The sequence below is a fragment of the Lissotriton vulgaris genome, chromosome 11, assembly GCF_964263255.1.
Source record: "Lissotriton vulgaris chromosome 11, aLisVul1.2, whole genome shotgun sequence".
Lineage (NCBI taxonomy): Eukaryota > Metazoa > Chordata > Amphibia > Caudata > Salamandridae > Lissotriton > Lissotriton vulgaris.
Window position 1 is genome coordinate 200,822,408 of NC_141699.1, and position 18,056 is coordinate 200,840,463.

The 18,056-nt window shown below is 40.2% G+C and overlaps 1 protein-coding gene across 3 annotated transcripts in view; it reads left to right on the forward strand.

Annotated features, from left to right (window-relative positions):
- UBE3B (ubiquitin protein ligase E3B) overlaps nucleotides 1-18,056 on the forward strand; it is a 452,538-nt gene that overhangs the window by 46,199 nt on the left and 388,283 nt on the right. For 2 of the 3 annotated variants that reach the window (XM_086943106.1, XM_086943107.1), the window contains exons 4-7: nucleotides 4,573-4,693; nucleotides 10,058-10,117; nucleotides 13,279-13,383; nucleotides 15,223-15,319. In XM_086943106.1, the coding sequence (XP_086799232.1) occupies nucleotides 4,573-4,693; nucleotides 10,058-10,117; nucleotides 13,279-13,383; nucleotides 15,223-15,319 (383 nt within the window). Of the gene's footprint in view, nucleotides 1-4,572; nucleotides 4,694-9,337; nucleotides 9,368-10,057; nucleotides 10,118-13,278; nucleotides 13,384-15,222; nucleotides 15,320-18,056 lie in introns of those variants that run through there. The other variant, XM_086943108.1, reaches the window with a different exon arrangement.

Consider the following 18,056-nt stretch of genomic DNA (forward strand, 5'->3'; position numbering starts at 1 on the left):
CATGTCTCAATATGGATAATTCTTGAGCACATCACACTGATGTGCACAGGTTGCGCCACAATTTTGCTTTTATTATATATTTTTCTTTTATCTTATAGACATATTATTTAAGGTTTAAGGTTGCTTTTTATATTGTTGTGTTTAACATAACATAATTTTGAATTTTTATACCACCTACCTTCAGTCATGCAATTTGAACCTCCCACAAAGTTTCTCCAATCTAAAGGCCATCCCCCCATCCCCTGGTCTAGGTGGAAAGAGGAATTCTTAACTTACATGAAGGCTATTGATGGGGATAGAATGGGCAATGAAAGAAAAAAAATATATTACTGCATTGTTTAGGGTCTGAGGGTCAAGCTGTTTTTAGTACCCTACCTATTGTCCAAGGAGAGTTTGGTACCTTTGATGAAGCGCTTTTACGTATGGAGACTAGATTCAAACCCACTACTAGTATAGCTCTTAATAGATATACATTTTATACACATTCGCAAAGGGAGTCAGAATTGTTTGATGATTTTTTGACAGCTCTTAGATCCCTTTGTGATTTCATGTAATAGTGGTGTCATTGCAGATGAAAGGATCAGAAACCAAATAATTGTTAATGTCAGAAACAAAAAGACTCCAGAACAATTGAGGATTTTAGGTAACCCTAATTTACATGACACAATAGCCACTCCTAAGGCATTTGAGCAATCTGAAAAATGGATGAAGACAATTGAGGATGTGAATTCTAAAGGTGATAAAAGCAACAAAAATACTCATGAAGTTTGTGTTATGAGGAATTCTAACAAAGTCCCTTTTAAGGAGAAAAGTATGGACATAGGAAAAACTAGTGACAAGAATAGTGACAGAAATATAATTTGTTACACGTGTGGCAGCTCCACCCATGTTTCCTCTTTTAAATTTTGTCCAGCTGTAGGAAAAGAATTTATCAAATGTGGTAGATTTGGACATATTGCTAGAGCATGTAGAGATGAAAGGAGAAGGACTATTATTAACAGAGGGAAAAGTTTTCCCACAAGGAATAGAGAAGTTTCTTGTGTGACATGTAGTCAATTTCCGAATGAAGATTCCTCTACTGAGAAAGGTATTGTGGTGTCTGTTTTGAATGTTTGCACTCTCGAAGGAGAGGTTTTGAAGTCACCCAAATGTGTTGTCCATTTCTTGAACAAAGATCTTGAGCGCATGGCAGATTCGGGGTCTCTATGGTCAATTGTTACATAAACGTACTTTAATGAGAAGTTTTCTGATACTATGTCTACAAATGATTTATGCCCATCATATATTATTGCCCAACGTTTTGACGGCTCGACCATTGATCTAATAGGTTATACTGCTTCTTATACTTAATCCCCATAGTAAGGAACCTGTTATGGTGATTGAGGACAACATTTGTGTCCATACTACGGAAAAAGAATTTCCTGAGGTTTTTTCTGATAACCTTGGGAAACTTAAAGGGTTTACACATCCGAAAAAGCTCAAGCAAGGAGCATCTTCATTCAAAAAGGAACTCAGAAATGTTCCCATAAATATAAGGGAGGAATTAGGAAAAAACTTGAAAGAAATGTTAGATGGTGGTATCATTGAAGAGGTTGAATCATCGGAAAGGGTTTCTCCGATCGTTTTAGCCTGCAAACCCGATAATTCATTGAGGTTGTGCATTTATCTTAGAGCATTAAATGGCAACATCCTAGTTGACTGTCATCCTTTTGCCCAATATCAATGAGGTAGTAAGTATGCTAGGAGGGGCTACAATTTCTTTCCTCTCTTGACCTCCGATCGGCATATCATCAAATAGAATTGGCTGAGGAGTCATGTCACTTGATGGCGTTCATTACCTCCACTGGATTATTTCAATTCAAAAGAATGCCTTTTGGGTTAGCGTCAGCTGTCTCTGTTTTCCAGAGATCCATGTGCCATCTTTTTAAAGATATGCAGTCATGTGTAAAGAGTTTTCAAGATGACATTCACATTTTTTCTCCGGATAAGAAAGCACATGGTGAACATCTCAAAGTGTGTAGTATTTTGAAAGAATAAGGTTTGACTCTTAAGAAAAATAAGTGCAAGTTGTATAAGATTCTGTTGAGTATTTAGGTCATACCCTATCCAAAGAAGGTGTTGTTCCAAAGAAATCTCTCATTGATGCAGTTCTCAAGGCACCTGCTCCAGGCTCGAAAGATAAGCTTCTTTCTTTTTCAGGATTATGTGAATACTATATAAATACATTGTAAAATTTGCATCCAAGATGGAACCATTAAGAGAACTCACAAGGAAAAATGCAGAGTTTGTATGGGGAGAAAGACAACAAGAAGCTTTTGAGCGTATCAAAGCAGAGATGATTGAGGCATCCACCTTAAAAACGTTTTGTATGAACAAACCTTGTATTCTTACTGTTGATGCAAGTCTTTATGGATTGGGATGTGTTGTCTCAACGTGCAGGGAAGGAAGAGTGGAATGACGCATTTGCATCTCGCACACTTAACGCTACTGAGAGACGTTATTCTGTAATTGAAAGAGAGCTGTTGGGTTGTGTCTAGGGTGTGGAGCACTTCAGAAATTACATATGGGGTGCACGTTTTGTTTTGAGAACAGACCACAAGCCTTTAGTTTCCATTTTATTTTCTGGTGGGGGACTCAATACTACTGCTCGCATAGCTAGATTAATGTCCCGTTTGCAAGAATACAGCTTTGAAGTGGAGTATGTTCCAGGGAAGATACATTTTACAGCGGATTGTCTGTCAAGACTTCCTTGTATTTCCAGTGAAAAGAGTGAAGATGATGATATTGTAGGTAATATTAACAAGGTAGTTTCGGAAAAATTTTGCTCGATCTCTGAAGAGATGTGGAAAAGGGGCATGTGCGATGACACTATATTGAATAAAGATATTGATTACACCATGACAGGTTGGCCTTCTAAAACAGAAATATCAGCCGAACTGTTTCCATTTTGGAAAATTTCTGGCGATTTGGTTGTGGAAGGGGATCTTGTTTTCAGACTTGGAAAATGCATTCCCCCGGTGTCTTTTCATGATCATATTTTATCCATAAGTCACGAGAGTCATTTGAGAATGTCATCTATGAAAATGTTAATCAAATCCATTTTTTGGTGACCTGGGTTGGACAGGTACGTGGACAGAATTGTGAGAGAGTGTCCTGAATGTGTGAACAGGTAAAAAATGCGTAAATGTGATCCAGCTCCCCTATTCCTATTGAATGGCCAGACTATCCATGGCAAAAGGTGGGTTTTAATATTGCTGGCCGTTTTAATTTTTTGCCTCACGATTGCAGATTTGCTTTAGTGATGGTCGATTATCACTCTAAATGGCTGGAAGTAAAGCTTGCCCCGCATGCCAATTCTGATATTGTCATTAGATTTCTCAAAGAAGTATTTTCCCGTGAGGGTTATCCTGAAGTCCTCATCACGCAAAGTTTGGAATGTTAAGAGTATCTAAATGTCCTAATGTTTTTTCATGAAAGTCTAGGTTAGTAGTGTTATTTATATTGCTATTGTTTTATTAATTTTCTAAGGAGAGAAATGTGTTACATTGTGATTTGTTCCTTATTTGTATTGTGCTTTCCCTTTAATTCTTCCTGTATACCTTTAACCTTGGCACCTGCCATGCAGTTGGATGTGATTCCACTTAGAATCAGAATCCTTGTCATTATGCTGCTGGACAGGGACTGAGCAGTACTGTGCCTCATTAAATAAACTTTGTCAACTGTTATTTGGATTTCTTACTTTTATTTTACTAAGGATCTTACAAGAAGCCAGTTCATTGTTATGCATTTCCGTCTGAAGGGAAAAAGTTCTCAGTATGTCAGGCATAAAACCGCCTTCCCGCTGCCACTGCCTGCTGTGGTCTGACTTCGGAGTCCCAGACTGCCGGATATTAAAGGCCAGAGTGCAAGGGGGTGTAAATAGATCAGGCTCACTCCTCAACCCTACTCATTGTGTGTGTCAGAGAATTTGTCTTTGAACGAGTATGTGACAGCAGTAAAGCAAAGGAATCTGAAACACCCCATTTTCCCTATTTCTATCGAAAGTATTTGCTCTATTCTCTCATGTTGCTTTTATCACTGCAAAAGCTGTAACTGGATTAAGTGTTTGTGTGTAGAGAGCAGCAACAGGAGGGTTGGAAGTAGGTGGACCATTAATTTCTGCAACACCTGATAAAACATTGCAAGATCTCACATGGTCTACTACAGATCATGTTACTGCCGGTTTTAACACATCTAAGGAATACTTACTTACTTCCTGCCTGACGACCTTCCAAGCTAAACTCAGTAGGTTTCCCTAGTAGGTCTAAGGGAGAGTACACTCTGTTAAAGCCAGAATCTGATGGGTACAGCATTTGCAGAGATTGTTTTTATTGTTTTTATTTTACATTCAGTAGATTGTCTAAAATGCTTCTGATTGGGCTCCAATAATTTTATTGAAATGATCTTACTGACAAAAAATTGTCCTTAAATGCTTCGCCAAAGAAATATACTTTCCAAAGAATTGCATCTAAACTGCTGCACAATGGTCTTGTAAACATTTAATTAATTTTTTTCCATTTTGTATTTTCTTAGAAAAGAAGTTGATGACTTTTTTGAGGTTGGAGACTCTGCAGTTATCAAAAGAAATGCAGTTCCTGTCTTTAAAATTGCCCGGAAGTTGCTGTTTATATTTAATGTTAAACAAGACAAATTGGTAAGACAAGCATGGTGTGCAAGCTAACCTACAGATGGGGACTGGCAACCTGTGTTACTCTTTACAGCAATATTGTTCCCTCTACACTCAAGGGGGCTATTTTGAACCAACCCAATATCATGACATTAGTTTTGAGAGGTCCCCCTTAACTATGTTTGACATTTCTAACTGACATGGACGTTTTACCTGTTGCTTGCCACCAGGGTTTCACAGCCTGCTGTATCTTCATCTGGTTCATATATCTCTTCAGTGAAATATATATCGGAGGGGTGCACCTGAGCATGCAACCCCTTGTAGTGAAGCTTAAAGAGGTAGTAGGCTCTGAAGCAGTAGCACAGACTAAGCATGCTTACATTGATCAGAAACTTTAACTTCAGAACATTACGTTTTACTTCCGCATCAGAATCTAAGCACACAGTAGTTATGTTTCACTGAGGTCACATGTGATGTGTGGTCGAAGGGTAAGGGGTGGTTTTAGGTTGGATTACTACAGTTTATCCCTTGAAAATTGCATTTGAGCTAACGTAGAATTAAAGGTCAAACTGTCTGCTTTCCGCAAAAGTGTGAATGTGCCTTCATATGAATCACTGCTTGGAAGCTGAGAGAATAAAATTCAAGAGCAGAAAACTTCCCCGGAAATGTATGAAGATTTGGGGTGTCGAGGAATTATTATGTCTTAGATGAAAGAGAGGCAGATGATACCCTGTTCTTGAATCATCATGTGGAAGGAACCCACTGCAAATGACTGCTCAGTTGGATGTAGATTTCACATCACTGGGATGGGTCTGTTAAATGTAATATAATTACCTTAGCTTGCTAGTGGATGACGAGATATGTGAAATGTCACCCACATTGCTGTGACCTGAAAAGTTCTTCATATTGTTGATTGAATGTTTGTGAGATTTGATTGTGGAAAAAAGTACAAAATGTTACATGAAAAAAGAAATACTGATGGCATTTAGGACCGTGAAATGCTGTTTGGGTATCTCGTTAAGAAAAACCAAAAAGTGATGGGTAGAATGTGGGAATTTCACCCACTGGTAATAACTTGGGGCTATATTCCAGTTTTTAGGTCTTGTCTACGCAGCGCACATGCGCTGCTCTGCATAGGAGGACCTTTAGCCGTCGTTCTGCTCTTTTCGGAAACACATACTCGTGCTTGTGGTGGCTTCCACCTTGCAGGAGTGTGCAGGGGCGCGCCACAAGCACGTGTATGTGCTCCCAAAAAGAGCAGACTGCGCACGCACACTCCCCGCCGCTCTCTCTCTCTCTCTCTCTCTCTCTCTCTCTCTATCTTGCTCTCTCTCACTCTCTCTCGCTCTCTCTCTTCTCGCTTTTTTTCTCTTCTTGCATTTTCTCTCACTTTCTCTCTGCTCCTCAGCGCCCCGCTGCACTATCTAGTGGCGCAGCTCAAAGCAAAGGATGAAGACGAAAGGGTGAATTTTGTGTTATCCTTTGCAATTCTGCAGGACAGACGGTCAATATTTGCTATCAACAAAGTTTCAGGAGAATTTTACCCTGAGAGAAGACTTGAGGCGGAGAAAGTTACAGATACTCTATCTGTGGTCATTGTTGTTTCTGACGAGGGGGCTCGACCCCTATCCTCCACAGCAACCCTTTATGTAATTTTCACGGACACAGCGCCATCTGGTGATCAGATTGTCATCACCCAGTTCACATAGGCAGAGAAACAGCACCTCGATGACGTCTCTGTTGTCTTGATCGCCACCTTGTCCAGTGGCTGTGTGCTGCTCCTCGCTGCCATCATATTTGTGGCCGCCACCTGTAAGAGGAGGCCGCACTGTTTCAAGCAGAGTCCCAATGAGCCGACCGGCACAACGGGAGACAGCTTGCTGAAGAACTCTTCAACTTCTGAGGCCGACAGTTGCACAGACGCCGAAACGCGGTCAGACTCCTGCCAGTTGTCCCTCAGCACAGAGTCTGAGAGCTGCGGAACGTGTCCCACTCCGAAGACAGCAGCAAGGCCGAAACATTCCTCCTTCTTCGCTTCTATAACTCTTTCCCCTCTCCTGTCCAACCTCTCTCCTGCCCTCCCCCACTAATACAACAGGTTAGAAGTTAGATTGTTAACGGTCAAAAAAAACTCTGCTTCCTTGCACACATGAACAGTCACTACTAGACTAAGTTCACGCTCTCTCAGTTCACATTCTCTTAATTTGAAATTGAGAGCCATTGCAGCGCTTTGAAACCTTCTTATTATAAAAACTGGCACTATAAAAACCTCTGGATATAGAAATAAACATGGCGAAGACTGGCAGCATCTCAAGCTGTGGACGAGCCCTCAACTCACTTACCTGAGGCTTGCAGCAACCAAGAGGGGGAACTGGCGGCGACAAGGCTACTCTGACTTCTTAAGAAGTGTGTGGGTCACGTGGCCGCACTGAGGCAACACTTCATGGCTACATGGAAACAGTGGTTGCTTCACTTTGGGGTGTCCTTAGGGTACAGCCCACCAATGTTGCAACCAAGAGTTATAAACTTTAGCGGGTGTTCATTGGTTTAGAAAGGCTTGAAGATGAGGCTGCGGATAGCACTTGAAATTTGGCCAACTGTAGAAATGCATGAGAAATGCTCTTTTCCAAGGTTGCTTTAGGTGCTATAATCTATCTACTTAGGGTGCGTTGTCATGTAGAGGCCAGGCGGAGGAGCCCACTGCAGTCCCCGCCATCTTCTATCTTTCTTTTGCATCAGGTTTATCAACATTTCGGGACGTTAAGGATTACTATCAATTTGTTACCTCTTCTTTAATGTTGCAGAGAACAATCAATACGACTTTGGGCCTATTTACTGGCTCTACAACTCATTGTTGAATGCAGAACTGTGTTAGGAATCAACATAAAAAATATGAAGCATTGGTGAACACTTCAACTACGCACAGCAAGTAATTGATAAACCATCATTTCACGAGGACGTAAAGCTAAAACAACATATGTGTACAAACTAAAGGAAGTTAACCACAACATGTGATTATAATTGTAAAATATGAAATCCAATAAAAAAATATGAAATGTAGTGAAGGTTTATAAAGCTGAAATTACATCAGGTCCATCTATTATGCTTAATCCCTGATTGACTACCAGTGCCGGATCCATTTGCCTGTTTGAGATGTGATATAGTCTGGTATATAATTTGGCGTGTGTCATGCTACAGTCCACAGGGCTTTACGTACCCCGTTTCTCAGGTTCTCTTTCTCCTTTCTTTAACCTATGCACTCTCTTTACATTTGCCCCTTTTCCTCCCCCTCTCAGTCTCCCTACACTTGCCCCCGCTCCCTTGTCCTGCTAACTCTCTGCCTTTCTCCATCCTTGAATTTTTCTCTTTAACTCATTTGTGCCTTTCTTCCTGTCACTCTGATTCTCTTCCTCCTCTCTCATCTTTTCTGCCATATATATCTCGCTCTCACACATCTCCTTCTTTCTTGCTACCTGCCCCCTCCCACCCCTCTCTATTGCTATCCATCTCAATCGCTCCGTTTTTATATATCCATCTGCTTACTCCATCCATTTCTAGCTTATTCTCATTTTCTCGTTCTTCCTCTCTTTTTCTTTCTCTCAATCCCACACTGTTTTCTACTCCACTTTTTCTATCTCCATGTGTCTCCTCTCCCCTTCCCATTTTTTCCATCTCTTTGTCTCTCTCTCTCTCTCTCTCTCTCTCTCTCTCTCTCTCTCTCTCTCTCTCTCTCTCTCTCTCTCTCTCTCTCTCTCTCTCTCTCTCTCTCTCTCTCTCTCTCTCTCTTTTTCTCTTTCTCTTTCTCTTTCTCTTTCTCTTTCTCTCTCTCTCTCTCTCTCTCTCTCTCTCTCTCTCTCTCTCTCTCTCTCTCTCTCTCTCTCTCTCTCTCTCTCTCTCTCTCTCTCTCTCTCTCTCCGACTCCCATTCGGTCTATATTTTTTATATATATATTCGTTCCTATATGAATTCATTTATGATTCAAGAGCATTTCGACATGAAGATATGCTAAATATACACAGAGTATTAGCAATCAGTACAATGTTTTGATCTGCACAAATTTAAATAAACAGGAGAGAGTAGTTGGCCTAACGGCTAGGGCGGTGGACCTCAAATCTGTGGAACCGGGTTCCAGTCTCGGCAAGGAAGCTTAACATCCTGTGATTCTGGGCAAATCACTCAATCTCCCCGTGCCTAACAAAAACAAGCATTGTCATAGCCAATAGGTCTCGCCTTTGGTACCTAATAAGTGTTTAGCCATGCAACAGTTAATGTTGTTGCAGTAAGGATATTGTGCTGCATCACTAAATACTTATAAGGTCCCAAAGGCGAGACCTCTTGGCTATGCCAATGCTTGTTTCCTCAGGTGCCACTGCAGACAAGGACCAACTGTATAAAAATCAGTCCTGTTTGGCGTAGTCCAACTGAAGCTGCTAGGCTGTTGCCCCTTTACAAGAGAAAACAGGCATCCCTAGGAATGTATCGTCCTTGTGGGCCTCAGCAGTGAGATGGAACGTCAGTACTAAAGCGCAGCAAGCAGAGATCCACATCTGGGCATACACGTCACAAGTAATGTCTTACTAAACATGTAATTGTCACTTGTTGAAATTAATGCCAGCACTACTCATTTTATTATTTTTTTTAAAATGTATTTATTTTGTTTTTCTCTGTTAGAGGCGCTAAACGTGCCAGGTGTGTTCAGAGGTGGGTACCATAGACCGCTGTATCATAGGACTCTATGTGCACTGCACTAATGAGGTCAAAAAGGAAGCCAAAACCAGACATGGCCCTGCACATTAGAGTTGAATATCATTAGTCCCTCCCTACAGTGGTACAATGACATTTAAAAAAAACATGGATTGGTATGTGGCTCAGAGTACTGATTTATGTCTGAGATTAAGACAAATATTACACACAACACTTTTTTATTTTTCTCAGTGAGAACATTATTTCAGCCATCCAACACTGAGTAGAAAGCTCGCCACCCTCAATGACACTGACTTGGGCACAGTATTGAGCATTCCAGCCGCGCTATTGTACTGTACCATTTACTGACTTTTGTTCAGCAGGGTAGAACATTTCAGAACCTTTGTTCTCCCGGCACAGCGCCTCTGTTTTCCACCTAATTCATTAAAACTTCATAGCAGGCGTGTTGTTGTATATTTGTCCCAGTAGCTTGACTTTGGACATATTTTCTACTATGTAGCCACTTTACATCAATCACGTTTAGGCATTTTAAAGCCTAAAACATTGCTGATTAAAAGGATATAAACATTTCCCAAACCCTGATCATTTTTATCTCTGCAAAGAGTGTTAAGGACTGATCAAAGTCTGAGAGTGTTGTCACATTATCATGATTGTAAAACATGGTAACATAGCATATTTTCTTTTCAGCGGTTTGAAAAGTTGTGCCGATGTATCCTGAACAGCATGGACTTTGAGAATGAACCCAAGGTAAGTGTACAATGGGAGAATGGAAACAATACAAAAATGAATTTATTCTGTGTCTTTTTAAGTATTTATTAAAATCATTTGTCATCTGTGCTTCTTCTATGCAGGATATTTTGCCCCTGAATATAAACTTATTTTTATAACACCCACTTTCTTACAGCCCCTTCCCAAAGGTGCTAATTTATGTTGATTAGTTAGAGGTGTATGTACATATATATATATATATATATATATATATATATATTTAAAACAAAACTAAAGATGGGACTGTTATTGCACATATTCTGAAGTATTATAAACATTAAAAAGTTTGTAAAAACATGATTTTTGTAGAAATCTAGCCCTATAAATGAGCACATTAAGGTAAAATGTCTGTTTGTATGGATAAGTGGTTAAATCATCTAGTCCCTGGACCAGCTTTCCTTAAAGAGGTATAAAGATGAAGTCTAGCCTTTTCATTAAATAACAATTAGAGCCATGTGACAAATTGTTTATTTTTGTTTGTGTTACTGTACAACCTCCTTTAAAATGCATGTCCAAGAAATAATACAAATTTTATGTTTAAAGTATGTGCTTCATTTTATGTAGTTTGCATTGGAACTGAGTAATCGTGGTTTAACTGAATCTTACATTGGCATTTGTGAGGTGATTTTTATTGGAATTTTTATAAATATTTCTTTAGTACTCCTTGCAAACCAAATTGTTACTTTGTACTCCAGAACATAAAAACAATCAATATAAGCTAAAATGCACTGCACAAACTAAACACACTGAAATGTGAGCCTCTCTGCCCAGGAACCCCTCGTTTCTAAATTAATTCTAAATAAATATTTTTAATGTAGGATATCAAGGAGCATTTTAAGACAGATTGTCAGGGCCTTCCACACTAGACTGTTAGACTGAAAACCTGCAAGCTTCTTGAGCTTGCACTTGTGATGCATCAACAATCGGGAGGGCTGGAATGGTCTGAAAATTGTTTCTGTACAATTGGCTTTATATCTTTCCTCTTATCTTCGCACTACAGCAGCTGGAGGTCACCGTCTATAATTACGCGGATGACCTCCAGCTTATCTTTGATCTGTCCCCTTCTCCTCTCTCGGTCTCTAATTTCCAGTCAACTATGACATTCATCAGGGACTGGATGAACCACAACCACCTTAAGCTGAACCCGGATAAAACCGAGCTGGTTCTCACTGGTGGTTCGTCCAGTCCCTGGAACTCTCTCTTCTGGCCCCCCTCTCTTGGCTCTGCACCGACCCCCTCCACCATGGTCAAAACACTTGGTGTCAAAATAAACGGCCAACTTACCCTCCACTCACAAATCAGTTCCGTGGTGTCCTCCTGCTTCCTCTCTATCCGCACTGTCTCTCGCTTCTTTTCCCCCCAGGCACTTAAGATCATCATGGCCGCCCTTGTGATATCGAAACTGGACTACGCAAACGCTCTTTACCACGGTATCCCCGCGTACAGTTTGCGTAGACTCCAGACTATCCAGAACCAAGCAGCCCGGCTGGTGTACGGCCTCCCTCGTTATCACCATTCCACCCCTCTTCTCAGGGAGCTTCACTGGCTCCCTATAAAGGAACGGGCCCTCTTTAAGATCGGCTGCATGGTCTTCCAGGCCCGCCAGGGCACTGCCCCCGCCTTCATCTCCTCATTAATCAAGTCTTATGTACCTGCTAGAGAACTCCGGTCTTCCTCCAAGTCCCTCCTCCAGATCCCTCGCTTCACTCGCAAAAAGTGGGGCGGGCCAATTTCTCCACCCTGGCTCCAACCTTCTGGAACTCACTTCCTGACCACCTCCGCTCTGCCACTCAGTATCTCCCTTTTCGCAGAGATCTGAAAACGTTCCTCTTCAGCCAGGCCTTCCCCACTTAAACTCCCTCAATATCCCCTTCATCTCTCCCTGGTCTTCTCCCCCTCAGTTGCTGATCCCCCCAGCGCCAAGAAACCGCAAGGTGTACGCTGCGCTCTAGAAATATTTTAAATTAGAAATTAGAAATTAGAAATTTGGCTGCTCATTCCCAACTCAAGATGCAGTTTCTCCCCCATCTTGCTCGCTGACATGTAATCTGTGTGTGTTTGTTTCTACCTGCTATGTACGGCACCTGAGGCGACAGACCTGCTTAAAATATATCCATAATAAAAATAAAATAATCCACTGATGCTAAATACTGATGTAAGGAATTCTAGTAGTAAAAGTGAGACAAACAATAATGAAAGTGAGTCTGAACTTAAATAGTGCAAAACATTATTCTTTCTCAAGATCTTATGAAAGCAGTTCCTTTCTTAGCAGTCATTAGACCATGTGGTTGCTATACATGGTAAAATCTGGGTGAAAGTCTATTTAACATTTATTATGTGATACTGTCAAGTTAGGCTGTTAAAAAGGGAAGGTCCATAGAAATTCAAACAAAAAGTAAATTTAACATTTAGATTTCTACACTATAGGATGTTTGTTTAAGGCCACCAAAGCTACATACATAAATATAGATCACACCGAATAATTATTCAGTCCACATTAATAAACCACACACAGGTTGTAGCCAAGCACCCATGTATATTTCCTTGATTTGTTTAAATATTTCCCAATTACAATTTTTTTCCATGAAGATAGCAATATTGCTCTCAGTGGTTCAAGATGTTCCTCATACATCAGCAGGTTCATTACTGTAAGTACAACATCTTTTCATCTTCGTTGCTCTCAATGATTCTCTCCATTGAACAACACACCATCCACCACCCCTCAGACATTATGCTACTTGCACATAATTAAAAGTTGCAGTGTGCTGTTCAAGGCAAAACTCTTTGCAGAGTTAGCTTTTGTCCTCTTCTGCTGCTTATACGCCCTCTGGTTCTCACATATGTTCCCTTGTGATAGATAGAGTTTATTCAGAATGTGCATTTAGCTTGTATAGCCATCCAGGCCACAAACTATTCACTCTTCCAATTAAAAACCAAATTGAATCATAAGATGTGTTGGAAAATACTGCTTGATTCGAGACCATGGCTTCCTAATCCACCCAGTCAGTCCTGTTCCATTAGAGCTCTTGCAGGTTTAAGTATTCATTCTCAACACAGATTACCAAATGCAGCAAATACTTTACACTTATGCAAGTAAACTCTTCTCAATTCATTTTTGAAAACATCATTGCTTTCCTTAGGTGTGGTATGTCTCACTTGCACTTTCAAAGGATCTCACCCTCTTGTGGATTAAGCAAATCAAGGACATCCTTTGGCTTTCTTGTGAGTTTCTCAAACAATTAAAGGTAAGACTTCCAGGTGTTGGTTATGCACCTGATCAGGATTAATTGGACTGTTGATTTTTATGTTTTTTTCTGCAAGATAATGTGGTTCATAGTCCATTTCATAGTAAGAAAGTTCTAATACTCAGAGCTGCAACTCCACTTCATTCATTACAAACTAGGAACGGTAGCGTTATCGGAACACTCTATTGTTATCCAGTTTTTTTTTTATGTTGGTCGTGAATACTAATGGACAAATACTGAACTGACACATACTCACTAGTCACTTTGTTTTTTGTTTAGAACTTCAAAACAACTGAACAAGAGTACACATAACAATGAAAGGCACTAAGCACTATCACTGTGTGGATGCCAAATTTACTATACTTTTATTAACCTAGTTTCATGCTTTGTTTTTCACAGCTGAAGATTCCTACAAGAATTTCTTTGTTAAAACACACTTATTTTAGGTCCTATCGTAGAGCTATCATCCACCCCTAAACCATTTACTCCAATTCTGGTGGGTAGACATGTTTGAAAAATCACAAAAACTTGTCTACATCCAAACAATTGGAAGGCATATTGGCGTAGCCAGGTTGACACACAGAACTTACTTAAAAAATAGTTATAGAGTAAAGATATGGGCTCCATGGAATGCTGAGATGCACGGTCCTCTAGCTGAAGAAGATGCCAATTAAACTACTTTGCTTCTGTGATTCTTTGCAGCTGAAAAGCTACTCATTTTGGGTGTTGTATGAAAGCTTTTTTTGGTCTAATGCTGTGTTCCCAGACTTTTCTGTTGGAGAGCCAGCTCCGGGTTGACAACCCAACAGTTTCTTTGTGGTTAGGTCTGCGTTGGTGATAGTGGTACAGACAGCAAACTGTTTGAGAGAGAGTATGCAGTCTTGCATTGGAAGTACTACAACAGCTGTAATCTTTGGAAAATATGTAGTCCAAGGTGGGCACAACAGGACAAGTAGGAAAGTAGAAAGGAAAGAGCCAATACAGAGTTTTGTTGGGGAACAAATATAATTTCAACAGAAGATTTTAGAGTGAAAAGTGCTTGAACACACAACTAAAAGCAAAAGGGCAGATAAGATCACTTCCAAGTATATTTGCTCTGCTAAAATGGTAGGAAAATATTTGAAGGCAACAGAGATTGGAAATTTTTCATGCTCTTAAGTATTAAAGCAGCATTAGGCCTGACAATGTCTGTGTCTGCTGATTCCTCTGGCGCCTTTCCTGATAAGACACTTAGGAATTTGCTAGCATTGTTAACCGCATATAACAGAGAAGGGGGAGGTAAAGACAGCCACATTTACAGATTATACTGTATAAATGTGTTTTTGGAATGTCTTGAGTAACAAAAGGAACCATTTACTGCCAGGTTTCTCCGTTTTCAATGACCTATCCCATTTTCTTCAGTCAATGTCTTTTTTTTATTGCTAATATGTTACTGCTTGATCTGACCAACAGGGCTTTCCAACCCCAGTGGTTTTAATCATTGCATGTTTGACAATACATGCTTCTGTGATACTACCCCAGTTAAGGCCCATTTAATGTAAAATAAAAATCAATTCTTATGCCTATGTCTATAGATTAGCACAGATTTCTCAAATCAAAAAGTTGTTATTTGAAGGCCTGTGTTAATCTTCTAGGTAACTTCATCTGAAACATGTTCCCTACAGACCATCATTAGAAATGTGAATATTTGTATCATCAGTTAGCATTTGTTCAGCATTTATGTATGTGTTGTATTATGCATCCTAAGTAATCAGATACCATTGTCTTTAAAACTAAAACAATGCATTTACTGTCAAGATTATGCTCAATGCATTCTGTGACTTGCAATATGTTCTTCAGCCAGATATTTTACAAGAATACAAACTGGTGACCCTGTACCTTACAATGCTCATTACCTTCACTGACACCTCTACATGGAAAATTCTCAGAGGAAAAGGTCAGTGACCCTTCTTGTTGTATTAGTAAAACATGGCCTTTCTTATGCACAAATCCAAAGTGAACTTGTTCTTTATATAGTATGTATTACCGGAATTGTTCGGTTTGTATAGACACTTTCATAAAAAGATAACACACCATACAAATACTTTTGGCCCCCACTTTGTGCATGTACTCCTTATGTTTTATCATATTGTTTTCACTTTTACAGCCATCGGCTATCGGCTGGGAACTGGAACTGAATGACCTCCTGTCTTTGGTTCCTGCCCAGGAAGTAGGATGCGACCGAACCGTGTTAGGTCGCAATCCTATACTTTACAATGGGAGCATGCATTCCGAACGGAATGCATGGTCTCATTGCAGAGAGCAGAGATGCAGTTCATCCCTGCACCCTGTGGCAGGCACCCAGGGATCAACAGGAGGGCACCATAGGTGCCCCCTAGGCTGCCATTTGGCGGCCTTACACACATGGGGGCCCTGCTGGGGGCCCCCTATGACAGATTCCCAATGCCTTTCTGTGTCGCAAAGGCCGGCATAGAATGACAGTGGGATTCTGCCAACGAAATCCTTCGGCCGGAAAGAGCTGGCCGAGGGATTACTGCAGGCTTTCCGAATGGCGGACAGGCTCTCCGAGCCCGATGTAGTCCATTTGGAAAACCGATTCGGATTCCCTTCCAACCAACCCCATCGAATTGGGTCGGTCGGAAAGGAATCCAACCAGCCGATTACAATGCGGGCTGAAGGGCTCCGACTGACGGTTCTAGCCATTTCAGCCCGCATAGTAATCAGGCCCATAGAAGGATGGTGGGAGAAACCTGAAGGCAGGATTGGATGAGTTTGGGCCATGGACCCAACCTCACCTTCTGGTCAATGTCTTTGTCAATGCTATAACTGTGAGTGTTGAAGCTTAGGCCTCCAGCTTCAGGAAGAACCTTATTACAATAGTAATGAGGTTCAGTAAGAACTCCTGCTTCTCTCCTGCAGGTGGCAGATAATGACTGTGGAAACACAGTGAAGTAAAAAGAATTAGGAACATGGCCAGAGGCATGGGAATCAATCAGGCTGCATGGTCCATTGAAAAAGAAGAAGAATTGTGCCTGTGGTGCATGCATTCCTTACTTAGATGTCTCTTCTATAAACAGTCCCCTATCCTCTTTTGTACTGGTGCCTTACTGGTGCCTTACTAACCTGAAGAGGAGAAGATGCCAGAGCTCCATTATTGGCTCTGCCTTTTGAAAGAGGAAAATAAAGAAGAGGCAGTATTAGAAGAGCATGAAGTCAAGGTATGCATAGGCTAATTTAGGTAGACTTTAAACAAATGATTTTTCATCTTGCTCAATTAATATAAAGTCACTGATCTCCATAGTCAATTAAAAGGGACTTATAAAGGGAAGGGTTTCTTCCAAACAAGGAATGTGTTAGCTCTTTTTGAGTTCTGAATGTTTTTGTTCCAGTTTTAGGTTGTGTATTCTTCTAAACTAATCAAGGTTTTTCAGGTGTAAGGATGCAAGCCAGCTTGAATTTTTTTCTGGATTAAAAGGGTAGTTGGAAGGGTTCCTCAAAATTGGAGAAAAGTGGTCAAGTATGTTTGTGCCTGAAAGCAACTTGGCTGCGGAGTAAAGAACAGCTTTCATTGGGCTTGAAAAGTAGGATGAAGTGTCGGCTAAACATCAAGTTCATAATCTGTTCTGGCTAAAAGGGCCTGTAACACTTAGCAGAATCAGCTGTTTTAGAGAAAAGGTTGGGCTCGTTACAGCAGGATGTTTGGCTCTTGCCTGTTTTTGTAAGCAAGGCCAATCCAGATGTAAAGTGATTTGACTTAATTTGCCCATTAGAGGAAGCAGCCATCAATGTATAGATCTGACACACCTTCTTAATTTTGTGGATAAGAATGAACTATTTTCTTCGGATCGAATTTTGGCATATCAGTGTATGCAAGTTTGATGGGCCTGTTATGAAGCATGAATGTCCTGGATAGAGGAGATTGTCAAATAGATCTGTATATTGGTCTCCATTCCAAAAGCAGAAGCCAGAAAATTCAATTGAAAGCCCTCTTTGAACAATCCTTCTAATGCTAGTAGCCTAATTCCTAGATTAAATTCATCCTCCATTCTTTCACTAATCCACCCATCCCCCCACCTTTGCATCCATCCTTTCAACCTTCCATCCTTTAACATATCCATTTCATCTATTCATTGATCCATATATTCACTCTTCCATCCATGATTCTTTTAGCCTTCCATACATCTTTTCACCCCTCCGACTATCTCTCCTTTCCGTCATCCTTTCTTGTTTCAATCCATTCATCTTTTTATCTGCCTATCTATCTTTCCCCCTTCCAAGCAGTCAACGTACCAACTTTTAATTTAACTTTCCTTCAACATTTTTATTTCACCATTTGTCCATTCTTCATTTTACAATTACTTCTACCCTTTCTTATATTTGCCCTTTCTTTCCCTTTTACTGTATTCATTTATTTATTTATTTCAATAGCAATTCCCCAGAAACACTACAAAACCACAATTTAACAAAATACTAAGGAACAATAAATATATACATGCAATAATTTTTTTTTAGAATAAAAGGCAACTCATCAGATGGTAGTCAATAATTACAATACAAGAATTTAGGTGTTAAAAAGGACATATTTAAATTAAAAAAAATTACAGTTAGAAATCTAGCCCCAAAACGTAATCAAAAGATAACAAATTCCCTTTTACATTCACCCGTCATTCATT